Source organism: Drosophila novamexicana, unplaced genomic scaffold (assembly GCF_003285875.2).
Source record: "Drosophila novamexicana strain 15010-1031.04,08,12 unplaced genomic scaffold, DnovRS2.1 tig00004555-arrow-pilon, whole genome shotgun sequence".
Classification (NCBI taxonomy): Eukaryota; Metazoa; Arthropoda; class Insecta; order Diptera; family Drosophilidae; genus Drosophila; species Drosophila novamexicana.
The window spans coordinates 2,200,163-2,226,427 of record NW_020825052.1 but is presented as its reverse complement, the minus strand read 5'-3'; the positions used below and the strand labels follow the sequence as shown (position 1 = coordinate 2,226,427).

The 26,265-nt window shown below is 38.3% G+C and overlaps 4 protein-coding genes across 6 annotated transcripts; 1 reads left to right on the top strand and 3 right to left on the bottom strand.

Moving 5' to 3' along the window:
- Positions 1–11,236: 11,236 nt before the first annotated feature.
- LOC115770292 (alpha-soluble NSF attachment protein) lies at positions 11,237–13,068 on the bottom strand. Its single transcript, XM_030715527.1, has 4 exons — positions 12,829–13,068; positions 11,952–12,267; positions 11,551–11,871; positions 11,237–11,484 (listed from the first exon to the last, which is right to left on the bottom strand). Exons 1-4 carry the CDS (start codon positions 12,918–12,920, stop codon positions 11,335–11,337), a joined length of 879 nt encoding a protein of 292 aa, XP_030571387.1. The 5' UTR covers positions 12,921–13,068; the 3' UTR covers positions 11,237–11,334.
- Positions 13,069–13,400: 332 nt separating this feature from the next.
- Positions 13,401–16,366, bottom strand: LOC115770428 (serine/threonine-protein kinase polo). Its single transcript, XM_030715696.1, has 5 exons — positions 15,940–16,366; positions 15,343–15,567; positions 14,479–15,258; positions 13,969–14,397; positions 13,401–13,903 (listed from the first exon to the last, which is right to left on the bottom strand). Exons 1-5 carry the CDS (start codon positions 16,036–16,038, stop codon positions 13,709–13,711), a joined length of 1,728 nt encoding a protein of 575 aa, XP_030571556.1. The 5' UTR covers positions 16,039–16,366; the 3' UTR covers positions 13,401–13,708.
- A 734-nt stretch (positions 16,367–17,100) lies between these two features.
- Positions 17,101–25,963, bottom strand: LOC115770277 (DCN1-like protein 4). Of its 3 annotated transcripts, XM_030715503.1 has the most exons (7): positions 25,945–25,963; positions 25,137–25,203; positions 24,856–25,065; positions 18,336–18,427; positions 18,003–18,256; positions 17,732–17,939; positions 17,105–17,671 (listed from the first exon to the last, which is right to left on the bottom strand). In XM_030715503.1, the coding sequence occupies exons 3-7, from the start codon at positions 24,960–24,962 to the stop codon at positions 17,592–17,594; spliced, it is 741 nt and encodes a 246-aa protein (XP_030571363.1). In that variant the 5' UTR covers positions 24,963–25,065; positions 25,137–25,203; positions 25,945–25,963; the 3' UTR covers positions 17,105–17,591. The 3 variants fall into 3 exon arrangements, with proteins under 3 accessions (XP_030571364.1, XP_030571363.1, XP_030571362.1); XM_030715502.1 differs by lacking the exon at positions 25,945–25,963 and having other exon boundaries at positions 25,137–25,242; XM_030715504.1 differs by lacking the exons at positions 24,856–25,065; positions 25,137–25,203; positions 25,945–25,963 and adding an exon at positions 18,508–18,593 and having other exon boundaries at positions 17,101–17,671.
- Positions 19,835–21,607, top strand: LOC115770276 (lysosome-associated membrane glycoprotein 5). Its single transcript, XM_030715500.1, has 5 exons — positions 19,835–20,062; positions 20,220–20,302; positions 20,371–20,619; positions 20,730–21,139; positions 21,321–21,607. Exons 1-5 carry the CDS (start codon positions 19,972–19,974, stop codon positions 21,361–21,363), a joined length of 876 nt encoding a protein of 291 aa, XP_030571360.1. The 5' UTR covers positions 19,835–19,971; the 3' UTR covers positions 21,364–21,607.
- Positions 25,964–26,265: the final 302 nt, after the last annotated feature.

The following is a 26,265-nucleotide window of genomic DNA, read 5'->3' as shown; positions in this document are numbered from 1 at the left end:
GATGTAAATAAATATCAGGTGGCAAGCCACGACCCCAGGCTGTATGCAAATACACATATATATATATATATATTCACATATATATATGTATATATTTGTATCTAGGTACGTAATCCTAGGTAAATCACGTCCGGGGAACATTTAATCATATCCCGAGCACCAGCAGCAAGGCCCCAATGCTCCTTTGTCGCCGGAATACATATTGCTGTTGGGGATGCAAACAGTATTATGTACTTCGCACACTCTATACTCTATAGAGTATATATTATGTATATTCACCCACCCTTTCTGCAACCAATCAGCTGTGCTCTCTTTGCGCTCTCTTGCTGTGCGCGGTTTCTCTTTAGTCAAATTTATACGCTTAAAGCAAGCTCTGTTCGATTTATGGTACGCTTAGGTCCTCTTCCGCTGGTTAAAGTCAAGAAATGTGGTCTTAACAAGCAGCAAAAGCATATTTCATTGTTATAGTAAGTTAAGATTGTGGTAAAAAACAGAAACAATTTTAGATATATGTACATTAGAGGTAGAGACATCTTATTTAGTTGGCAAGCTCCAGTAGAGCATTTTCAGACTGGGAACACTTTTTGGATGCATCAGTCAATTTCCCTAAAATTTCATACAAAATAAACATTTGAGTGCCATATTAATTTCCTTTATTATAAATTCCCTTATTCGTTAAGTTTGGAAAACAAAGAACTTATTCAATGATCATTTTTCCATAGTGTGGCACAGCCGGAAGAAACATGCTAGAATTCCAATTGAATTGAGGAATACTAAAGCAAAGGCGCAGTTTATAATAATGATATTATTTATACATAATTAATTTAATGAATTGGATAAATTCATGTTGAAGAATTAAAAAAGAAACCAAATCAAAAAAAATGCCTGCCTTTACAGCGAACAAAGCTTTTTTCCCCTGATCCGAGTTCTACACCTGTAGGGAAATTAACTTAACTTAGATTTGTGTAATATGAACTCTAAATAAATTTTGTTAAACTACCGCTACACACCTGTATACCCCTAATATATCAAGACCAATATAACAGTTTTTAGATAACAACTTAATCAACTTGAGTCTCTTCTGGGACTTTCACCTGGTTCCACGGCTCCATTGTCACTATAGAAAAAATGCCTATTAAGTAATTTCTGTTAAGTAGGCAAAAAACTCGTTACTGCTTGCACATTAAACATTTTGTCAGCATGAAATTAGCTTAAATTTGACAAACACACGAAGCGATGCGGTTGGGTTGAAGGATGCATATAATATATAATTTGTGTGTGGGGTGGTTTTTGTGTTTTTTTTTTTATTCCGCCTCATTTGTTCAATTTGCAGAACTGTTTGGTACCAGGGTTCGCTTTGTGTAGTACAGTAAGAGAGAACGGTTAGGAGATACCCTGTGTTTATGAACTAATAATCAAAGCAATTCCAGGAGAGGGTTTCCAAATTATTAAATGTAATGTATCTGTATGTTCTACAAAACAAATTTGTTGTCTTTTACCAAAATCTTTGTTTTTTTTTTATAATCTACGATGTATTCTATAAAAAAAAGGAATCTTTTACTGTAGAGACTATAAATAATATGGAATAAAATAGATATGCGCGTACCAGGGGAGAAACTACGCTCTTAAAGTCCTCAAGATCGACGAGTTTCTAGGAACTAACAGGATAAATTAAGCTGAGCTTCTTCCTTCCCCTAGACCATATACGAGCGCTGAGCAAAGACTCACAGAGTATCTGCGAGTCGAGCAGCCTTGACCAAAGAGGTCTCACTTGCTTATTTTGTATACTCTGCCGCTTTTAGTGTAAAATGCAGCAGCTAGTGTATCAGTGTGCCAGTATTTGTGTAGATGTGTATAGATAATTATAATAAAATACACTAACTATCTATTATGACAAATGACCTGATTTTAAATTGGGCATGCATTTGCGTCCAGCAGCCGCGATCGGCGTCATTAAGGGAAAGAAATTGAGAATAGATTAGTATTTAATGAGTTTTCATATATACATATATATATATATTTCGTCAAAATCAAACCTAACGATTCATTCGTGTTCAATTGCAGAGGCCTGGCTCTCAGGCAAGGCCCGGGGCCTCATCAGTGCCTGAAAATGCGCCAGGTATGGAGGCAATCAGTTGTTGGGCGCACGTGCGTTCCTGCCAAGGCATAGTCGAACCGAACCGCAAGAGGCACTTATGGATGTATGGAATTTAAGATTCATATACATATTTATATTTCCACTAATTCATTTTTAATAATTTGTTTGGCTCTTGCGGACCGCTCCCCAACACGCCCCGCTCTCGTGTGTTAATTATCGTATGCTTTTCGGCCCGGCCTGCTCGAGCGGAGACAAGCTGGCGGTCGGAGAGAGATAAACGAGCTGGGCCCCGCATTCTACAGGAGCAGCTCGCCCAGCGATGTGCTCGTCGTGATATAGATTCGGGGGTGAGATCGGCTCTTCTTAAACAATTTATTATGTTCCTCGACTTTTAATGCCCGCTCTTGCATTGTTTCTCGGTATGCCTAACATAAGTAACTCGCTTTAAAGGCGGCTTTTGCTTTCCCCTCCTCTCGACTGCATTAAAGAAACTTCCTACTTAGACGAATCTTCGAGAGCTTACAATAATATTGCCATAACTCTATGTATCTAGAAGGGAAGCTCGAGGGCAGCCTGACTAATCTATGTACATCTATTCTGATGTATTTTTGGGACTATCCCTGACAATACTTTATCCACACTGTTCAGATCTGATGAATAGAGCATAGTTACTAGCTTTAAGTTAGTCGCTTTTGAAAGAATGCCCCGCCGCTGACTTCGTACAGTCTAAAATCAGTGTTGAGCCACGCTCGGGTTCTGGTATATTCGGGCAGAGGGCAGAGCAGGAGCTTCTGCCAGTAAAATGTGTGCCACAACTGGTGGAATGCTGGCAGAAGTACTTGCTGTTGCTCCTCCTATTTGACTCCTCTGGGCCAGACGCGAGCTGCAGTCATGATCTCGAAAAGGAGGAGTAGTGCACATAGCGCAAGGGTCCGGGAACCGGGCTCCGGCTAGGGGCCTCCGGCAAAAAGTGGGAGTTGCAATAATTGTTTAATTATAGGATTTTGTTCGTTTGACTTTGCATTTTGCTCGCATAACATTTGCCTTATATTCTTCAGTCTTACACCTACACCTGCATCGGGTAGCTCCAACTCGTCGTGCGCTTTGTGCTCCTTTGATTGTACATGGAAGTTGAAGTTAAGAGAAGCGCTCAAATGCTTGACATGAGGTATACTATTTTAATTTAAATAAAGATATGAAAATCATAGTTTTATAAAACATAAAATCTATGCTATTCTTATACTCTATTCAGGCATATAGGGTAAACATGCATCGTCGCGGAGAAATATTGTGATTCTGACCGTTCATTTTGGACTTGTCTCGGTTATGTTGCTTTTCGCTGTTCCTACTACCTTCTCATTCTTCTTGGCCATTCTGTGCTGTGTTGTCATCGCACTCAAATCTGCAACCGCTGCAACAGGCAACGGGCAACAGGCAACGGGCCACGGGCAACAAGGAGACCAGGCAGCCAGGTAAGAGGCAGCCAGGTTGGAGAGTCTCCGTTCGACTTGTGATGCAGGCTGCTGGTTTGCAACCAGTCGGGAGCCCTTGTTGTGCTCGACTGGCTAATAAAAATGCACATTTTGTTTATTTGTAGGTCTTGGCTGCTTGACGAGTAGTCCCACTCCCGCGACTATCTACCCATTTGTGGCACGTGTTGTGCCCCTTAATAAGTGTGTATGCATTTGTACTCGCAGCTCGTGCACTCTACTTCAATTCGGGCCAATGATTCGCCATTGTTTCGCGCGCAATCCTCGCTAAATCAACATATGTTAACTAATATATATTAAACATCAAATAGTTTGTAGGCAGGCCTAAGACACACAGTTGTGCATTGCCCAATGCTGTCGTGGTTGGCTCCCGCGAGGCGCTGGCCACAAAAATGTGCGCCTGAGCCCGTGCCAAACCCGATGCTCACATTCTGCACATTCTCATTTTAATGCCTGTGGCCGCAGGGCGATCAGTTTGATCTGAAAAGAGTGTGCAGCCGTTTGCAAATGGGCTCCAGCAGCAGAGAATGACGAGCAGGCCGCGCTGGTTCTACTGCGAGATATCAAAGCTTCTACTCCCTCTAATTACTGCCGAGCGTCCGAGTTCCAGGACGGGCCATCGTCCGTCCCTCCGTCCATCCGTCCGTCCGTCCGTCCGTCCGTCTGCCTGGCAAAACACCCACAACGACGCGTCGTCGCTCGCGGACTGCCCAAAGCCATTTGGTGCAGGTCATTCAGCCCAGTCTAATGTACATGCTCGCGAGGAGGAGGCATACTCTGGCCTTGTGGACAGGATAAGGCACGCCGGGCAAGCAGTCAAATTGGCGGGCACTTTGTAGCATACTTTATAAACGTTAGACGTGACGAGAATAATTTGCGCGATAAGGATCTCAAGTGCCTGCTCCCCACAAAAAGGGCATGCAAATTTCAAAGATTATGCTGTGATTACCCGCAGTTAAACTGATTTCCGAAGACACACTATTGCATTTCTCAAAATCGCAACATCTCAAAATACCTGGCACACGCATCAATATGTGGTAAGAGAATTTTTATTCCTATTATTTGTAAGCCATCGGGTCGCTTAGTTCTTAAGCTCGGGATGATATTAGCTGAAGGTATGTCGCTTGGTTCTGGCCGAAGCGTAGCTTTATTTCATTCAGTTGCCATGGAACTTATCTGGGAACCTAACAATGCAATCTGATGACGATGTTTTTTATTTATACATGATTTAATATCAACTATAAAATAATAGTTAAATGACTTCTCTATGCTTGGAAGAGTATTTAAGCTTCGACACCTCGCACTTTAAATGGTTTAAGTATCTAGTTTTTCCAACACGAACCAGAAATTGAATAGACGCTGGCAACACGCGCTTGTTTTTCTTTTCTTTTCTACTAATCGATAATTAATTGTTGAAATGGAGGATTTTAAAATAATTATATGTCTACTGGTCGCTTTCCAAGTGACCATTTGCTGTACCAATACGTACCTATTGTCGTATTTGATCAACACGAACACGCACGTACTCTCACGTTAACACGAGCACGCCGTGTTAAGTAGTGCGTGTTCGTGTCACGAACTACATGAGAACCGAGCTCTACTACGAATATAACAGCTGATCTATATGATCTATATGAATATCTAATACAAACTAGGTCCTTATAGAAAGGGTCCTATATAGAAAAGATTTGGGCGCCTTGAATTAGATAAGCTTTTAATAAGTATTTATGAATTTCCAATACAAATTAGCATTTACGTCCGGAGCAAAGTATATCCCAATTCGAGCACTGAATTCGCCGCCACAATACAATGTAAACATGCACATGAGCCAAACATGTGTACATCATTTCACATGCATGTGCATATACCTAGGCATCATATGTATGCACATGCATATGTACAGATGTACAGATGTGCTGTAAGTAAGATTGGCAAGTGAACAGATGGCGCCAATTCGCGGCTCTTTATTAAGCGGTTAAATAAACACGAGAACATGTACAAGCATTCCGGGTTTATATGCAGACAATCACAATTCAATTGGAGATTGACAGGTTCATGAATGGATATTGTTCATTTTGTTTGTATTTGAATTTCATGCCCAGCAACAATTGCTCTTTTATTGCCCGCACAATTACAGGCCAGCAATACGAACTGAGCTGGAGAGGAGGATTACGCACTTCACTAAATATTGCCATTTCATGGGAAAGCCAATAGAGCTGTGCGGTTCATTATTATTGGGCTAATCCCACAACCAAATTCGGGTGCAAGTGCAAGATAAATAGTTTATACAAATATCTAAATCCTCCATCGATATACAGAGTAGGCAACCTACCCAAATATGTAATATGCTATAACCAAAATAAAAAAAAGTAAAAGTAAGAGTTTTTTTTTTTTTTGTGAAATTTGTTTCAATAAGATTTCATTTCTATTTGAAAATATGCATAAATAAATTTTATATAAATACGTGCGACTTTAGAAAAGGGCAGCATTTCATTCTCATCACACAAGATTTACGTCTGAGTTATCGAAAGATTTGCTTTGATAGAACTTCGCTATACAAAGAGTAAAAGCTAGAGTTCTATGATAATATGATCTATCATTTGATGTCTATACGAATTCAGATAAATGCAACTCTTCTATTGAAATGGAATAATATTTAAAAAAAAACATTAGACAACAAAGAGATTTTTCCAATTTAATTTGGCATATCTACTTCTAGCAAAAGATTTCATGTAAGCCCCATTTCTTGTAAAAATAAAAAACATCAATTCATTCAAAATAAACGTAAACAGCAATGTTTACGTAGCCAAGATTCATAATTTGGATTTACGCATAAATTTCGATGAGTAACAAATTGAATTGTAAATATATTGGGCATCGAAGAATTGATTGAATTTGAAATAAAGTTGAAGGAATCTCAAGCTGAAAGACGCAAAATCGAAAAGCGGGCCCAGGCCTAATTGGGGGTATAAACGTTTCAAATGCCAACAGCAGCCCTCGTCAGTGTGCTTTTTAAGGCCAAAGGTAACATTCACAATTACTTAGCCAGGCCACCCTCGTCTCGTGGCTTACACGACCCACAATTCCCGGAGTGGCTAGTGAAGGGGTATTTTTTAATGAGAGCCCTGGCCGAGTCGGTATGCCAACACTTGACAAGTGCACCAGGAAAATTACAGGCAAACACAAACCCAAGTATCGTTCGTATGTGTACACAATTATCTTCGTTCCACACAAATATGCCACATTGTTGCCGAATGGATTAGCCAAATGGGAGAGAAGTTTCCCGGGGCCGATTGCGTGGAATCACGTGAATTTTGACAGATGGTAATTTTCAATTTGTTGTCTTTTGATCTGACAATTTGTGTTCGAAATTTAAAAGTGTTTTCTCTTGTTGCCGTTGTTTCGCCTCACCACGCTTTATTTGACAAATAGCCAATTTTAAATTGATACAAAACGAGTACAAGGCAAATTAAGGGATTCAAAAATTCAAAAGGCTTGTCACAATATTTGGCACTGATCCGAAAGATTACCCTAAGTCCAACTGAGCCTGGCAACTGAACAACGAGTATTCGTGCTTGAGTTCCAGACAAGTGTAAGGCTCTAGTAATAGTTAAGTAGATCCCATCATTTTATATTTATTAGACTGTTTTATACCCTGTTTTGCATATTAACCATAAGGTACTAATACTCGGGCTTGAGTTCCAGACAAGTGTAAGGCTCTAGTAATAGTTGATAAATAGATCACATAATTTTATATTTGTCCGACTATTGTATACCCTGTTTTGCATATTAGCCAATAGGTACGAGTATTCGGGCTTGAGTTCCGGACAAGTGTAAGGCTCTAGCATAAATATACCCCTACTCGTGCTTGAATCGTGTGCCTGTCGCGCATATTTGTCCGACTGTTTGATACCCTGTTTTGCATATTAACCATTAGGACGGGCAGTCGGGCTTGAATTCCAGATAAGTGTAAGGTCATTATTTTATAGTTTATATACCCCTGCCCGTTAGCCCGTCGTGCATATTAGTCCGACTGTTCTATACACTGCTTTGCATATTAACCATAAGGTACATTAAATAAACATATCCATTGGCCAGACCGAATGGCAATCATATTGATAACTCCCTTAGCGCAAATTACGGGTTACCACATGTTGGTACGATTTTCGGGTTGGAAAAAACCGACCACGAGGGGCGATACGTTTTTTACGCCGTCCGGGGGGTGTGCCCCGGCGATGGGGAGAGATTCGCGTAACAAGAAATTGTCACGTAGCCCTCACTTAGTGACACGGATAGGCAACGGCTCGGCGTGGAGAGCGTTTTTTAGCACGCGCTCGCCTCGCCAAATGCGAAGGCGGACACCATGCCACACGCTTCTTCTTCTTCGTCATTGCTGGAGTGTCAGGGAAAATTGTAATTACAATTTGATGTTGCAAGCAACCACTGGGCAAAACGGGTATACTACATCTTGCCCAATTGTGCCGAGCTGGGGTGGCCCGGTGGTTAAGCGAGCGTGTAATTCACAATTTGCTCTGGTTGCCCACGTTTGCAGCCGACAAATGTTTTAATTATGGTTTACTTTACATTTGCAATTTAAGTGAAATGCCAAAGAAAGCTCCTAATTGTCTTTATGTCCACTTAGCCGGAGGACAACTGCGACAATCCGAGCAAAACAACTTATTATTCCGCTTCTAAATTTAAATCAATAACTTACAAATTTTATATTTATTTCAATGGTAAATGCATTGACAAGCACATAATTCTAGCTGAACGCGAGTCGGGTCCAACCGACTGCGCAATACCCTGTTCAGTAAGAGCTTACAACAGGCGAGAAGTCTTCTTGTTTATTGAAATATTGCCTTTAAGCTCTTTGGCTTGACTCTCGGAAGAACTCTTCAGACATATACCATCCAATCTGAATATAACAAGAAATAGGGCCCAACTTGGAGATGCCCTGTAATATGTAAACAAAATATACATGGCATAGCACATGTGCTTCCTCTTCTCATTGCTAGTCATATGACAACTATACTGCTTATAGTCTATCCTTGATATTGGATCCCTATTCTAGTATCCTGAGGTTGAACCTCGAATAATTAACACTGATCTTTTATAATGCATTGCGGGAAGGCATGCAAATATTCTTATGCTGTTTAATCGAAAGTATATATTTTAACCTACTTGGTAGCTAGGGTATACTCAAAAGCATTATCCATTGAATTCGAAAGCTACAACAAAAAATCTTTAGCTCTAAAAGACGACAGACTGACGGACCTGACTAGATCGCCTCTGACTTTGATGCTGTCCCAAACAATATGTATATACCTGATGGGGCCAAGGAATTTTATACATTTATTCTACTCTTCATATCATAAAAATCAAAAATATTTCACACATAAACTCATAATTCGACCAATTAATTTCATAGAGATAGTACCCAAGCATATAAATCCAAATGAGGTAGAGATATTATAAAGAAGTTAAAAATATTAATACAAGAACTTAATTTTAGACCAATCTTATTGCTGCTGTATGCTCATTCCGACCGATTTCGTATTTTATTAACTGTCTGAAACAAAGAGATGAGTAGCTTTATAACTGAATTCTACTTACAAACAGACATGCAGATAAACGGGCCTGTCGATTGGGCTTTGCATACATATCAGGAATATAGACCTTAATGATTTAAAGATATAGCTCTGTATCCCGAGGACAATGGTTAGTTTAGCTATAATAATAATTTTTTTTTCAAATTAAAAGGGGCTCCACATTTTTGGTTCCAATGAATACTTTGCCTCAATCGAATTTCAAGGTGAACAATTCATAATTAGCTCGTTTTTCGTTGAGTTATTTTTACGCGAAATTATTTTAGTTATGTTTTTAGACAGTTTTCATTTATTACAGATGTTTTAAGTTATTTTCAACATTGGATTCAGCTAATATTTTATTACGACAATTGGCAGCACTGGTCTTTAGCTAACAATTTTTGTATCTGCATTAGGCGCAATTTCATTTTGGTAAATAATGGGACCAGGCCATTCGAAAAATTGGCTTATGCTGAACTGGTCACCCTGGTAAAACAGCTGATTTGAAATGGTTTGTAGCAAAACTAATGTTGTTATATCTGAAAAGCGCCATCCTGCGGATTATTGTTATATTATGATTAGGCGTGTGTCTTTACTTTGCATTATTTCTGCCAGTAAATTTTAAAATTTCTTAAGAGTGCATATCTAATTTTGCTTAAATATGGCATATTTTTATACTAGTAGAGGATATTTCATCTTGTTACAAAAGGTAAAACTCATCGAAATGTTTCCCTTCCGACCATATAATGTATATATTTTCCTGGTCAGAATCAAGAGTTTGAATCTTCTAAAAAAAAAAGTCTATAAGTACCAAAGCGATCGATTTGTTATGGAGAAAAATACGAAACAATTGGTCATTTGTTCATAAAATATCCGCTTGCGTGAATATCTCCGTATTAATTTTCATTTTGAAATATGTTTGACAAAAACCTCGGTTTGAAAATATCCCAATCGCCAGTTCTATCAAGAAACATCGAATCTATTTAACGCGTCCATAATATGGGAGATACGATAACAAAGGATTTAGTTTGTTTTTAAGCTTTTTACTTTCCAATCATGTTCAATATTTTTGGTTTTTTTTTTAACATTGATGTTAGTTTTCACATAAAATAGTATTTAATGTTTTCAATTAAGTATGTATCCGGGCAGTCATATTGGTAGAGCTGCCACGTGCCTGCTGATATCGTAAGATAGTTTATATATCGTAAATGTTAAATAGTTATACCGCAGCTATATATGTAATAATCGTCTTAAGCATCTACTACAGTTTCAAATTGGATTAGTTTTTATTTATTAAATCATTTATTTATGTTTTCATACATTTCGTATTTACCAAATATTTGAATATTTTTTTTTTTGAGATGGAATTTAACTGCGACCCTCAAAATATTCTAAGGAATTTACCTTTCGTTAATATATACTCATATTAATTTTTTGGAATATATGTTATTTTTACTAAGAATGTTTTTTTTTTTTTTGTTTTTCATTTGTATGCTTATAATTTGATTTGAAATTTAAATTCAAAAACTACTAACGATTTGAATGCTTCGTTTAATTATAATATATATATTTTTTCAATCATTTTTCAATTCTGATGCGGGCGCATCGAAATCTCTTCCCTTAAGTTTATTAAAAGATACTTTTAAATAGTTTGTAGTAAATGTCAAAATTGTAAGATTTCCAATCGCCGTCAATTGACAATTTGTTGTCTAACTCAAAATACGCCTAAACAACTTCAAACAAACAACTTAATAACTTAGACTCGTTAAACAATTTCGATTAACTTGTGTTGATAATAATATCATTATTGCAACATAATAAAATTATTGATACTAATATTGCTAATAATATTATCGTTTGCCTTTGCGAGTTAAATAAAATAAGCAAAAAAAGAAAAACAAACTTGTTTTAACTATTATAACATTCTAATAACATTTCCAATTCCGAATCTTTCACTTTGTTTAGTTTAGCTTCATTTTTCAAATGGTGCAAATCGGAAAGTTTTTGTTTAAGTTGAGTTAATTTGCGTTGTGTGTGTTTTTAATTATATGTAGTTATATGTAGTTATATTAAATTACTTGTTTTCAACTGAAAAAGCATTTTATAAGTTGCATATGCGTTAATAGATTTTTATTTGTTATGCTTTTATAGAACTGTGCCCTTATCGCAAGTCGGGATCCTCGTCTGCGGCCTTTTTAATTCTCAGCAATATTGTTGTGTACCACTGATCCAAGCGTGAGATGCTGTCATAGTCCTTGACTGCCTCTGTGAAGCCTTCAATATTCTGCTCCTCCAGATGCTCGCACAAAACCTACAAAAGCGAGTATATATATAAAACAAATGTAGCTCAATTGGAGAGCGAACATGCAGCGCGTACCTTGATGAGCTTGAACTCGCGTGAATCTTGGAATGCCGGATATTGTTGCGCATACTTTTCGATTGCGTGTTGCGCATTCAACAAATCAACACTCAGGTGGCAAAGAGCGGCGCGAAAGAAGTACTCCTTGGCGCTGTATTTGAGCAGCGAACTCTCGAGCGAGGAGGCAGCGACCTGCTCGTATATCGATATTGCTTTTTCGTAATCCTCCAGCTGGGCTGCGTATTGGGCAACCTTCAGCATGCACTTGTTGGCCGAGCTCACCGACTCCTCGCCCTTGAAATAATCTGCCGCCTGCTCATAGTGCTGTACAGCCTTGGCCTTCACACGAGAACGAACGCAAATTTTAAATATTTATAGAGCAAACTTAACATGAATCGGAATGTTAAGTCGTCTCTTACCAGGGTTGCCGGATCGGTTTCATACATCTCTGCAATGCTCTGATGGTGCTTGGCTGCCATTGTGAAGCGTCCCATGTCGGTGTAAATGTCTATGGACTTCATCAGACAGTTGACTGCGCTCTCGACGTCCACCTTCTTGTAGCAGTTGGAGGCGTCCACGTAGCAGGTGCCTGCATCGTGGCGACTGCCGGCGCGTCCGTGCAGCGTGGCTGCCTCGCAGAAGCATTCGCCGGCCTTAGTCCAGTTCTTGGACATTTTGAACATGTTGCCAGCTCGCGAATAACATTCGATGGCATCCTCGACCTTGTTGGAGCCTCTGCAATGATGTAATTGGGATATTTAACATTTTTTCACCATGAACAAAAAGAAGACCGCAAATCAATTGGTAAGCTATACAATAATTACATTATTCAGCTTGCAACGAATGTTTATTAACTTTATCAGTTGAACCCCTTTTTGTTAGCTTATCACTTTTGTGTAAAATTGTTTTTGCAATAACTTTGGGTTCGTTCAGGGTCTTCTTCCAAAGGTTAGTTTTCCATTAAAAATGCCCACTAAAGGAGTGCATATATACGTAGTTATAAAGGGTATTTTTTTCTAGTATTTATATTCAGCTTTAACTTATAAATGCATAATAATACATATGTATATATGACGTATGTATATATGGCGCATGCATTACAACTTTCCCCTTTAACTACGTAAATAAAATATGTATGTATGTATGTATATACATAACTATATATTCATATGTATATGTGCGTACATGCTTGAAATTACTGAAAGAGATTGGAATATTGACAGGAGAATCTATCGGATGACTTAAACATTTAAAACAGTTATAGTAAAACTCGTTGCTAGCACACAAATTACTCACCCAAAAAGTGAGCCGAGAAAACCCTTTTGTTGTGTCAGCTTCTTTTCCGCCTCAGCCATAAGCTGAAGGGCCTTTTGCTCATTGTCGCCCATAATTGCACTTGTGGCCTTTTTGTTCACCAAATTGCATTTAGATGACTATTCGATGGCTTTTTAATATGTTTCCCACAACTTTGTCTTGGACTTTTCTGAAAATAAAATCAATACGAATATGCAAAAGTGTGACCAAAGCTCTATCCTAAAATACGATAATTTTTCCCGAATGTAACTGAATATACTGAACTATGTATTCCAATATTTTTTTTCATTGATATGATAGGCAAAGGAATCTTATATAGCCAAAAATAAGTATTACTTACAACATTTCGAAGCATAAATAGTTAAGACCAACAAAATTATTTCGTATTAATAACACTCTTGTCAGCTGTTTAAAAATGCAGGTGAATTCGCATTTCGATAACTCGAATCGATAACCAATAAGTACCTCTGTGCAAGATATCGCAATGTCGATAATAATCGTTAGGAAATCAAAACATTTTATATGATTCTGATAATGTTAAAATCTTTATTAGATTGTATATTTGTATCTTTAAAACATGGAAACATATATATAATTGCGTGTGAGAGTCGCCTAATTTTTGCGATTGACATGTTACAAACGGAAATAGCTAACCGAAAACAAAAAAGAATCTTTAACTTAATCAATAAACAAGCGGGTAAATTTAAACAGCAACTAAAATTTGGAAAATTATGGAGCAAAGAGAAGATTTACTTAAGCTAAGCCTGCGCGCTGTATGTAGAGTTAATGAATTCGGTTTAACTAAACATAAACGTTACGATAATGAATGAAATCAGCCGGCTGTAGTATTCTCATCTTGTGCTCAAACAAACATCTTCTCGAGCATTTTTCTCAGCTTCTCATGAGCGTAACGTATCTTCTGATATAGATCCTTGGAAACTCCACTTTGTGCAATAGTTGAGAATCTGTATGTCCGGAAGTTCTTCTCATGATCCATATAGGTGATGGCGCTCATGCGTGGGCATAAAATAATCTTCATATGATCCGAAAAATTAAGCTAAACGAGGCAAGAAATAAATAATCAAAAAATTGGACTAGTGTCTGCAGCTATTCAACTCGTACCTGGACAGAACCGTTGGTTAGGTGCATGACTACCGCACACGTTGTGCGGAACCAGGAATGCAGATGGGGCATACGCGAAATTTGATCGCTCTCAACGGTAACATTATTAGCGCCTGCCTTTACTAGATGCTCCGTCATGTAGCGCTTAAAATATGACAGCAGCTTCATCTTTTTATCCAGTGTCTTGCAGTAATCAGTCGTGGTCATATAGGTTTCTTTGCCCTCCTTATCAATAAAGTGCACGTTTATTTGATTCGGAAGCAGAATGAGCTTTGTGGTGTCATTGAACATAACTCCGATGCCCTCATCACACAGCTGATAGCCAAATCCGTATTTGTCGCTATAGTCGACCCACTTCGATATCCAAAATAGCGGCTGGGCAGCTGGATCGGTATTCTCATCACCCAGATTGCCTTGTAATAAACGTGGCTGTCAGGAATAATAGAAATTATTGTTTTTAGTTAAAGTTTTAAGCATTAGCCTGGAGGGAAGTACTATACCCATACTTACCTTGTCATTTATGAGCTTCGTCAGCTGCTGATGCAAACTCTCAATATCGCTACGATAGTCTTCGTTGTGGCGACACATCTGCGCCGACGCAGTGATGGCATCATGTAAATTATTCTTCAAGAAAGTCGATTCCAAACGGGTATCGTCTCTCAGGCCGTTAATTTCCGTCAGCGGCTTACGCTGACTAGGATCCTCGATGGTATCATTGATGCCAATACGTGGTGCCATGGTCAGGCAAGAGCTGGGCAAGAACATAGGCACCTGCGAAGCCTTAAGGAACTCAAAGCTCAAGAGCTGTCCAATTGTGGGGCGACTCTCCGGGTTAGGTTGCAACATCGCAATGACCATGTCCGCCGCCGGTTTTCTTAAGTAGCTCGGCACACGATACTCGCATTTCTTGATTTTCGAGTAGGTATCCTTCAATGTTTTCGTCTCGAATGGCGGCTGACCGACCAACAGTGTGTACATGACGCAGCCAATCGACCAGATGTCCACTTCAAAGGAGTGGCCCTTCTTGGTCAGAATCTCTGGTGCAATGTAGTTGGGAGTGCCGCAGAGCGTCTTCTTGCGTTCGCCCTCGTATTCAATACGAGTTGCCAGTCCAAAATCTCCGATCTTCACATGCAACATGTCATTCAGAAACAGGTTGCCCAGCTTAAGATCACGGTGAATAATGCGATTGTCGTGCAGATACTTGACACCCTGTATTATCTGGTATATGTAATAGCGGGTTTCGAACTCAGTAATACTTTTACGGCGTTTGTGCAACTCCATCATCGACTGCAGACCAAAAACATGAATAGATTAATAAATCTGTACCTCTGGACGAGATATTTCTTTATATTTCTATATTTGAATACTAACGCGCTTTTTGCACAGCTCCAGCACAATGTAGATGTTCTGCACATCTTCAAAATAGCTGTGAAACTTGACAATGTTTGGATGATTAAGGCTGCGGTGTATGGTTATTTCCTGTGCCGTCTTCTCTTTTTGGTTGTGCTTTATCATAAGTTTCTTAGACACAATCTTGCCGGCAAAGACATCGTCTGTTTCCACATCGATAATCTCGTAACATTTGGCAAAGCCGCCCTGGGAAAAGAATTTTATTTGATTTTTTTTTAATTTCTCATGAATGCACATATGTAAATAAATGTATAATATTCATACATAAATGCATGTACATACATGCATACATACATACATTTGTGAGTTGTACGCGCCAAAAGAACCAACTGGTTGTTTTAGCGTGTTTGGCAACACTACTAGTGCGTGCGCTCCCTTACACACACACACATGCACAACTACACAGTCCCTCACACATACACACATAACTGCATACCGCGAAAACAACAACAGGAATTAAATGTCCAAGCAAGGCGACTGAGCAGCTGCATAAATCTGCGCCCAGCCGTGGCAAGATCCTCCAATTCACTATACAGAACCAACATGGTTAAGACTTACCTTGCCAAAAAAGCGCATACGCTTGTAGGTCTTGCGATTATTCGAGTCAAACAGACGATCGGGTATATCCGTACTCTTGTCCTCAGGCTTTGCGGCCATTTTTCTTGGTATGTCTTTCTTGGTTTGGCTCGTTTAGATGAAGTTTTTTATTTTTGCTCGCCTTGTTGCTTCCTTTATTTTCTCACCAAGCTCATCAAATAACTGTGCACGGCACGCAAATGGTATATCAAATATATTTTAAAATATGTTAACAAATCGACACCAACAATGTTCTGAACGCACAAGACCCAGAGCAACACGAATCACAGGCACAAAGCGGAGAACGCGCCGAAACAGTTTATTTTATTTGAATGCCAGTTTGAGTAGTTCGTCAGCGTCACTACATCACAAACGATAACACATTTTAGGCAGCCCTGCTTTAACAGTGCTGAAAAATAATTAAAAAACGCACATGTTGACGTTGAAATTTGAATTTAAGTGTTCTCAACCAGAATAATTAAATAAATTCAGATTTATACAAATTTACATTAGTGTAAGCTATATACTCATTAGCTACTACATTTTGTACCTTGATAAATCAAAATGTACGATTTACCAAATAACAAGTCTATCTACAACTCCAAAGATAATACCAAATCTTGAAACAGCTGGTCTCACGCTCAGGCAATATACTGATTAATCTGGCAACACCATGCTTGGGAAAAGGTTGAACCTGTTTTATTAATATAAATTGAACAGTTTTTCAAAATAAGCATGCTTTATATATTATCTGTAGGCGTTGGTAGATGGGATGTCTACTTATGAATAACGATGCAGACTAGATTACGACTGTAATCTTGTTCTAGCCGAATACCATAGTAACCAGTTGTGGAAAAGACCTCTATATTAATAACATTTTGCTATACATGCGTCACATTTTTAGCATACCCGCGAATAAAAAAGTGTCACCTTATTCGCCAGGAGTACCCGCCTTTTTTAAAATCTCAAGCCATAGCTTTCTAGTAGTTAAGGACTTTGGGTACCTAGCTATGCCTAACATTTGAAATGGAATGAAAATTTGAGAACAATCAATATATCGTGTCACACAAGCCTAATCGCATTCTAGTTTATTCGCATTTTTTTTTTTTACTTTGTTTAGTGGTTTCACTAGCTCAAAATTTAAGATTTTCTCTTACTAGTTTGGACTATGCGATTTTTACATCTATTCATAATAAGTTTGTCTTATTATATTATTTTACTGTTCGTGGTTTATCTTTCTGCTGCTGTTGGGGTTTTCAGGGTTTAGCTGCTATTTCGAGGATTGAGAAGTTCCTTTGTCTTAAAACTGTTGCCCATTTGTTGTATCGGTGATGCCTTAAAAGTAACACTTTATGCAGTTTGTTTTTAAATGTTGTTTACAATTAAATTATTACATTAAATATATTAATATATATATATCAATAGTGTAGTTTTATAGTTGGTTTGTTTTGCCAGTTTTACGCAGTCTCAAGTGCCTTGTGTCTCTTTCGTGGTGTACGTATGTTTGTGTGTGTTGAGTTAGCGCGTGTAATGGGGGCTCTGTGTGAGTTCGTATGGGTGTGTCTTCCGCTGGTCTCCTGGTGGACACTACTGAATTTCTAAAGTTTAACTAGAAGTATGCGATCCAGGCACTCTCAGCTGGATCCCGAACTGACAATGACTAAGCCACGTTGCAAACGCAGCCACTCCACAAACTCGTCCAGCATAACGGGCCCTGAAATGGATGTGGTTGAATCTTTTTATTTGTTTCATAAACGCGGCGGCAGCTACTTACAGGCGCCATCAATATCGTAGTTTGATAAATCAATACAGATGGTGCGCGAGAACTCGAGTATGTTGCACCATTGATCCTTATTGATAACCTTGTACTTGGACTGTTCTAGGAATTGTGCAAATTGTGGATACAATGTCCAATGCTTGCCCAGAAGCAGCTGCAGCATCGCCTTAGCCGTCACAATATCCATGCTTCGCTGATCCGAATCCTGCACAATAAAAGTCAACTTAGTGTGAATACACAATCAAAAATATAGTTAGTTAGTGCTTACCTTGGCAAAGTCATAGGCATATCGATATATACTCTTGAACGAGTTGGGATCGTTGAGTATGCTGCGCAGATAGTCCAATTTCACAACCATTTTCGCTGTCGAATCACATTCAAGATCTGTGAGACCCTTTAACCACTCCTGCTGACTGAAGAAACCCATCTGCGTAGCGCCCATTTTGTAGGCGAGCACAAGCATCACAATATTCTCGGGCTCAACGCCAATATCTTCACAGAATTTCTCCATGCCATCGGGACCTATAACAAATTGCAGTTGCTCCGCATTAACAGGTTGCAATTTAAGATACTTATTAACAACACGAAAGGTAATACTCACCCAGCGTCTCGGGCTCATCAGGCGTGGTGTATTCATGGAACCAGGCGAGACAGCGTTTCTGGCTAAAGCCATCTTCTGCTCTGATATGGCGTCTAGGAAAATAATCAACAAATATGTTTCGTTAAATGTGACATATTTTATTGTTGCATTTTACACACAATATTTAACGCACTTAGCCATATAACATTAAACCACATATATTTTTGTGATTTTATTTAACTAACTAATTTTTTTGCCTGAGCATTCGCCCCGCTGTTGACGTATTATTCAATGTTTTTGTTTTTGAGTGTTTGCCACCTAAAAATAGCAATAGTCAACTCAACAGGGATGCCAATGCCAAGAGCCCAAGACAATTCGAAGTGAGCATACATATACGAAATGACGGCCACCTTTACAGATACAGTTGTGACACTGACAAAAACGGGGCGGCAAACGGATGCCATTAATAAATATGCATATTTTGTATAGTCTAGTATTATATATACATGCGCTATCGGACATGAAAGTTTAAATATTAAGCATAATAATGTCATTTGAATATCTTACTGATATTCATGACATATGAAATTGAGGGTAATTGAGAAACTTTATACCCTTAAAGAAAATAGTTTGTAGCTTGCGTGTGCAACTGGGAGATAGCTTGAACTTTACTTATTACATAATAACAATACATTACATTCTTCAAAAAGCTTGTAGATATATGTCAGGTGTTTCATTTTTGGGGCAAGGATGGGATTCCTACTTCCGTATAGACCATACATTTGACAGTGACCAACACAAAAACATTCAGTCAACCAACGATAATGTTGACTTATCTCCGATAATCTCAGAAATCAAATTGCCAAATTTAGTCGAAAAGTCTTGAAAACCAAAAAGTTGTTTATACAAAAGCTTAGTTTCTGACATACACACATACTGCTGCCTGCGTGATATAAGAACGCTATAGAGTTTCAAGAAAGTTACATTTAGAGAGCTTAGATCTTGAGTATGGTATTCAAAGAAGGAGGAAAGCGAGGCAGCCGCTCATATGCATTTCACAGTTTATACTGATCTAGAATACAAAGATTTGATTGGCTTGTAGATCGCCTGTTATATCTCCTCTCTTTTCATGACAGAGTTAAGCCGTTCTAGTTTTGCTATCTTTTTAATGCTTCACGACACTTGAAATGCAAGAAATTGAATAATTAAAATAAGTGAATCTATTTTGCGACTTCATGACCAATATGAAAAGGCTATATTGGTTCTTTCTGCATTCCATCAGAAATAATATTCCCTTATAATAAATATATATTAAAAAGTCTCTTATTCGACTGTTGTACGAATAAAAATGCCCATCACTGTTCAGTTTTCGGTGCCCGACATACTTAACGGACGTTTTAAACAGAGTTCAGGCGACTGCGCGCTGGAATGTCAACTGAAAGCGAGAGTTCAATGAAATTCGTGTCAAAATATGTCGAGTCGAGAGTCGAAAGTCGAGAATCGTCAGATAGGAGCCGAATGGTGTGTGACATTACAACGAGTTCAGGGCGCAGTTGTGCGCAGGACTTCAAGCGAGACACACGTCGTTATTGCCCTCGAAGCAAGGATTACTACGTAAAAATTCAAATCAAAGCATTAGTTAATAAACAGAAGAAAAATGCTTGCGTTTCATGGGAATAACGTTCATTTAAACTATGCCAAGAGATGTGTATTCAAAATTGTCTGTTGCATGCTGCTGGCGTTACTTGGTAAGTTCCCAAAGCACCCCGTTGCCTAAGGGATGGCCCGACTGACGCAAAGGGGTGGGGTGGCAAAAAATCAATAGCACGGAGGACATCACAATGCTGACACACTGACTCGTAAGAAGAAAAAAACCATTTAAGCTGAACACCTTCTTTTTCGTAGCGGACAGCGCTGATGGACTTCAGCTGAGCGCCTTTACAACGAAAACGCCGAGGGTCTCCAAATACTCTACCAAGTCGCCATCAGTAAGTGCTAGCTCTGTCTGATCCGATCCCTTGCAGTTCACTTCTAGTGTCAATTGTTGCTGTTGCAGGCATCCTCGATGAACCATGATGCGACTACTTCGATTTATCGCTTCAATGCCACAAACGGCATCACCTGCATTCTGATGCAGGTGGACGGGTTGATAAGTATTCGGTATCGAAACAAGCTGAACGAGGATGTCGAGGCCGATCTGTATATGCCGGACAGTCCGCAGCTGAGCGGTGAATGCGTCGAATCCAATTTGGAAATATTGACCATGGACTTCAAGGGATTTACGCTGTCGATGACATTCAAAAAGGTAACTGGCTGTGGTTGCTTCCTTTTGGTGGATGGTTGCGTCAGCTGGCGAATAAGGTCAGAGGTTAACACTAAAGTTCATTTCTGCTCTGCATGCTCCCACACACACAGTCGTCGGGTGGCGAAGGCTGGTACATCAACCTCTTTGAGCTGACATACTCGTCATCGAATTCCCTATTCGAACATCCCGACCGTCCCAATTTGAATGTGAAGCTAACCTCGCCAGCGCAGACGCCCATGTACTTTCCAACGCCCGTGGGCAAGTCCTATCTCTGTGACAAGGAGCAGACCGTCATATTGTATGCACCCCACGATTCCGGCGACCAGTCTGGCCATATTGCACGCCTCTACCTGCGCGACCTGCACATGCAGAGCTTCATGTTCAAGGAGAGCGGCAAGTGGGGCCCCTCGTTCCACTGTAGTGCCACCGGCTCCTATCGCGACGAGACGGCACCTCTGGCCGTTGGCACTGCGCTGGCCATTGCGGTGCTCTTGACCATTTCCGGCTACGGCGGTTGGCGGTAAGTAAACCCGTTCACAACTATCGGCCAAGCCAATTCCAATTGGAACAAACAAACAATGCAAATGCTGCCAGATTGATTCGCTTCAAAATAACCGATTCAATCGGTATGCTGATCGTTTTTTGAATATCAAATTTTTAAATGCAAATAGCTTTCAATTAACTAATTCATATCTTTGCAGGTATTTCAAAGTCAAGAAGGTTCAATATGGTTCGATGGAGTAAACAGAATATTTATGTACCGGCATATTTTTTTCGTTTGTCAATTACTTTCAAATCATATCTTTGTACCGTTATTTGTTGCATATCAGTATTGAGGTATTTAAATAATGAATATAAAATTACGTTTTCAAACCTAAACGAAATTGTGAGCGAGATTCACAGAAATATAACTGTTACAAAGGAATGAACAAACACCTATTAAAGAAATACATATACATACATATATGAGAATTGCAAATGTCTTCCATATAGTTAATATAATTAAAATGTTAATTATTAAACATATTATAAATACATTAATATACATTTTTAAATATATGCGAGTATATATTTACACAACTAATCAAAAAAAAAAAAAAAACCAAAACTATCTACATTTAAAACGTTAAATTCAAAAGCATTTTGTGTATTTGTTAGAGGTGTATACACAATATAAAAAGTTGCCCGATATGTAAAATTCAATTTTGAAATATATAAAACTGACAAGATAAATTTAAGCACTAGCCAAACGAAGCCTGGTCAGAGTTCCCTAGTCGAAATAGAAAGATGTCCTGTACGCAAATACTAAATATATATATCAACACATCACACATTCATTCCCTCAGCCTTGATCAATAAAATTGTTAATGAATAAATAATGCAATTTTAGCAAGAGATGAGGGTACAAACTTTATGTGTGCCAAAAATAAAGATTTATCTTAAAATGCCGACTAAATGACAGCTCGAATTCAAAGTAAAAGATTGACAGATAGACGATATAGTAAAACAAAGCTTTTGTAGAACCAAAGAAACCATTCATCCGCCTGATAAATGCATTTGCATGAAATAAATAAACTCTTCTGCAAACCCATTAAATGGGTACAGGGTATAATAATTACTAATAACCATTTTTTTCATGCAACAAATCAAATTAATGTAATCGCATTGCATCTCTAATACACATAAGCATATATCTAAAATTATGTATTGTCACTTTCGAATCGTATCGATCGTTAATTTTTTTGTTCAAAAACCTCTTCTTTAACTTATTTACTAAGTCCATAATACTCCTCAAATTCATTTCAATTTAAATGCACCTCTTTTCATTTAAGATCAAAAAATATTTAAGCGAACTAATAAATCAATTCTAAATAAATAATGTTTCAATTAACGGTTGAGCGTCTACCAAAGAGAATGCTATAAGACTTAGGTCTCACATATGTCGCATCAATATATGTTGTTCGTAGAAGGACTTGTTTATCGGACTTATCATGGGAACTATATGATACTATATCATATATGATAATATGTCATATCATACTATATCATATAGATCCCATAAATTCCATCTATAATTAACATAAATTGATCCAACTTATAATTTATAATTATAATTTGTATGTTGTACTGAGACTAGATTATATATAAACAGAAAAACGGACTTGGCTGCATCAACTTGGCTGTTCGCACTGATCAAGTAGATATATTCCGCATTAGCTAGCTGTTCTGCTCACATATCGGGCAAAGCCGTACCATATTGGACTACTATATCAACGCTAAGGCATAAAATGTGCAAAAAGGGGTATGACGTATAAAAGCTATAAGGAGACTTAATATATTCTATACAGGTCCTTGTAGTGCAGCCAAAGTTCGAGCTTATTTGAAATCATCGACATTTCACCACGTTTTCACGAGATCAATAAGAATCGATAATGACATCCTGATTTTTTACCATATCTTGGGGCTTACAAGAGCTACAAGATTCGGATTCTAAACATATGTATATATAGCTTTTGGGATTACTCTAGTAGAGCCTTATGCTTTGGTGTTTACACATATTTGTTAGCAAATTTTGATACTTGAAACTTCATAACGATCGGACTATAAACACCGAATCTACTCAAGAAAGCATTTGATGTTAAGGGGGGAGGCAACGCAGCCACAGTGAAAACAGCGAAGCTCGTGGCATGCGTGCTTTTAGACATGTATGTATCTAATGTAAGTTAAATTGCTTGTATCGACAGGTTAGAGTTGAGGTCAGGGTATAATAGGGCACTCCTGACTAGGCCAATTTGACTTGTTAACGACGAATTGTGAAATTGACAGAGGGCCGTTAATTTTGACATGCATAATGCATTAAAGGAGGCATCTCCAACCCCCAAAATCAACGTAATTACATCGGGGTGATTGGTTAAAGCCATGTCCGTCTGTACTAGGCTAAAGACCGTGTTGACTAAATTTAGCACAGATTATTTTTGCCGCAGGCTATACATATGTCGAAATTGCGAGGGACAGACATATATGTATGAGGAACGGTCAGACAGAAATCGGATTATTGGTTATTTTTCAAGATATCTCGAACCGAAACCTGGATCATAAACGTAGAAAACGTGATTTACTATACTTTTTGCATATTGAGATGAGTGAGATTCACATGTATTATAGTGTTCCTATAGGAAATGGAGTTTTATAAAGGTTTCTTCTTTTTTCCAACTAAATAACTAATAAATTTATAAACATTCACAGGTGAGAGACGATGTTAGAATCTACAGCTTGAAAGGAAGCCGTTTACATTCAAGTTTCGAGTTAAAACTGATGAAAAGTTTATAAGGAAGAAATAAGGATACATCTCCGTTCCCATAAAGTAGTAGAGTATATGATGTGAATGTAAGTTCGCTCATATTTTATCCAGATTATTTTATTATTTCGATAGCTTTCTTTGGTTCCGAAATCTAGATATATATCGGTTATCAAATCCTATATTTGCAGCAGATTCTAAGAGCTGAAAAAAAGAAATAACTGCTATCTAGAGAACGCCGCAGATTGAATACCCCTGCAGATAGGGCATAGAGCTCGTAAGATTATTATTTACGCCCTGAAAAACCTGTTTAACGAGGTAAGTCTTATTATGTGAATCTATTTGCTGCAGTTCGAGAACCTTCTAATTAGGCATTGCGGACCGGTTTTGGAGTACTAGGTTTTATCTCTATCTTTAATTCCTTTATTAATGTATCGATTGTATCGATTTGTCAGTATATGCAGTAAAAATAAATATGTTGGCTTCGGGTGGATATATGGATATATATGTATTGGATATATGTGCAAACTGATGGAGTTGGAATTGGTTTGATTTTCCATAAACAAAAATCAGTTTCATGCATCAGTTAAATTTTTCGACCTTTGGCTTGATTTTACACAATAACGATTTTTCCAGCATTTTTCTATGAAATGATTTTGAACGCGATCAAACTCAATATAAACATTTTTCATTCATAAGCTGGAATATCAGAGAAGACGATCGGATGCTAAGCAGGGAAATCGTTTATAACTGATTTCCGCACTTGCGTGTGAAATTGTCAAAACCCTGTCTTAACTTGTATTTTTATGAAAACTTACTACAGTCAAATTTTGGACACCTAGCTCTAACGGCCAAGACAAGCCTCTTTATATATATGTACTTATATGGCCAACTTTGTGTGTCAACCGTGATTTCTTTGGATAGTGTTTTTGGCTCACCTGCTGCTCTGCTGTGTTGCAATGCTTGTGTAGCTGGTGCGTGCTCTTTTTGATTGGCCATCCATATTGTCACCGATTTCTGGAGCTCGACGTTTACCTCGTGGCATGACTTGTGTGATCTGATTGCAAAAGTTGGCCTGTCTTACCAAAGTAAAATCGGCAAAATTTGGCTTTGGCTTATATAACTATATTTATTACACGAATTTGCAGCTGTGGATCGCAAGAAAGTAAACTATTATTTATTAAACATAAATTACTGTCTATCATTTATTTGCACTCACCACTGTCCCTCAGCGCAACGCATTCATTGAAACATCATATCACGGCAACATTGACTTACATATGTAGCTGCAATACGTAAATGAAAGTTATAAGACAACAAATTTATGTATGTTCAAATTACGTATGTATATTTAATTTAGCAGAGTCGACTATATATTTGAACAATTTCCTATTTATTTATTCTCAGTCAGTCGGAAAGGTGTGTCCTGGTCAAAAGCTGTTGAGCAAAATATACAATACCCGGCAAAAAGTCCCTCGCCCTTCTACTGAGATAATGCCACAGCTGAGAAATTATACGGGATGCACAGGACACCGAAGACATGCACACATACACATACACTCCATGCATATGTATACATGTAAGTAGTTATATATGTATTTTTCTATACGTATGTATACGTATCGGTAAATTATGCGTAATGCATCTATGCGCACTTTATAATTCTGTTTATACACATTTACAAATAGACGTGTATGTTTGCATGTATTTTGCACTGAATCGAATTTCGTGCGTATACGAATTTGTAGAAAACACTTTCATGTTGAAAACACCGGCAGCAGATTGGCCAAGAACTGGGCATGGATGTGGTATCGGTATCGTGGTCGTTTCCCCATCTCAACCACAGTCAGCAGCAGCTGATATGCCAGCAGCAGACGGCAGCCTGCGCGTGCTCGTCTTTTTACGTCGCCAAATGCAAGACTGGCTCGGTTCGCACAATGTTCAGTGCGCTTTGAATCACTTATTGTTTTAAATACACTGCTTAGCAGTTTGTTTAATTAGAATGTGCACACACATTTAATATTTACCATTTATATATTGATACAATTTACAAGCCTACAGGACAGGTCTTGGCATCAATGATATCGATATTTTGATGCCGATGCCGATGCGGCGATGTTTTCAATGTTTTTTGTATATATTACGGCATATCATCGCAGAACATTGAACGGTAGCCCTGACGTAAATCTTGTATGAGTTTACGTTTATCGATAGTAAGACTTTGCGACCATCGATTATAAATTAATCATAAATCAATTTAAATTGACAATAGTTTTAAGGATTTAAACAAAAAGAGAAGTTTGTTACGGCTCTGTCTTTTGGCATATTGAGTATAGGTGATGCTCGGT

What these genes read in the sequence shown, in the direction of transcription:
- LOC115770277 (XM_030715503.1), bottom strand. Translation starts at nt 24,962, where the DNA reads ATGCCACGAGGTAAACGTCGAGCTCCAGAAATCGGTGACAATATGGAT. An exon ending in GCAACACAGCAGAGCAGCAG is followed by an intron (nt 18,428 to 24,855) that starts GTGAGCCAAAAA and finishes TTATTTTCCTAG; the next exon opens with ACGCCATATCAGAGCAGAAG. An exon ending in ATGCCTATGACTTTGCCAAG is followed by an intron (nt 17,940 to 18,002) that starts GTAAGCACTAAC and finishes TTTATTGTGCAG; the next exon opens with GATTCGGATCAGCGAAGCAT.
- LOC115770276 (XM_030715500.1), top strand. Translation starts at nt 19,972, where the DNA reads ATGCTTGCGTTTCATGGGAATAACGTTCATTTAAACTATGCCAAGAGA. An exon ending in CATGCTGCTGGCGTTACTTG is followed by an intron (nt 20,063 to 20,219) that starts GTAAGTTCCCAA and finishes TCTTTTTCGTAG; the next exon opens with CGGACAGCGCTGATGGACTT. An exon ending in TCCGGCTACGGCGGTTGGCG is followed by an intron (nt 21,140 to 21,320) that starts GTAAGTAAACCC and finishes ATATCTTTGCAG; the next exon opens with GTATTTCAAAGTCAAGAAGG.
- LOC115770428 (XM_030715696.1), bottom strand. Translation starts at nt 16,038, where the DNA reads ATGGCCGCAAAGCCTGAGGACAAGAGTACGGATATACCCGATCGTCTG. An exon ending in GTATGCGCTTTTTTGGCAAG is followed by an intron (nt 15,568 to 15,939) that starts GTAAGTCTTAAC and finishes TTCTTTTCCCAG; the next exon opens with GGCGGCTTTGCCAAATGTTA. An exon ending in TAACCAACGGTTCTGTCCAG is followed by an intron (nt 13,904 to 13,968) that starts GTACGAGTTGAA and finishes TGCCTCGTTTAG; the next exon opens with CTTAATTTTTCGGATCATAT.
- LOC115770292 (XM_030715527.1), bottom strand. Translation starts at nt 12,920, where the DNA reads ATGGGCGACAATGAGCAAAAGGCCCTTCAGCTTATGGCTGAGGCGGAA. An exon ending in TTTCTCGGCTCACTTTTTGG is followed by an intron (nt 12,268 to 12,828) that starts GTGAGTAATTTG and finishes ACATCATTGCAG; the next exon opens with AGGCTCCAACAAGGTCGAGG. An exon ending in AAACCGATCCGGCAACCCTG is followed by an intron (nt 11,872 to 11,951) that starts GTAAGAGACGAC and finishes TCTCGTGTGAAG; the next exon opens with GCCAAGGCTGTACAGCACTA.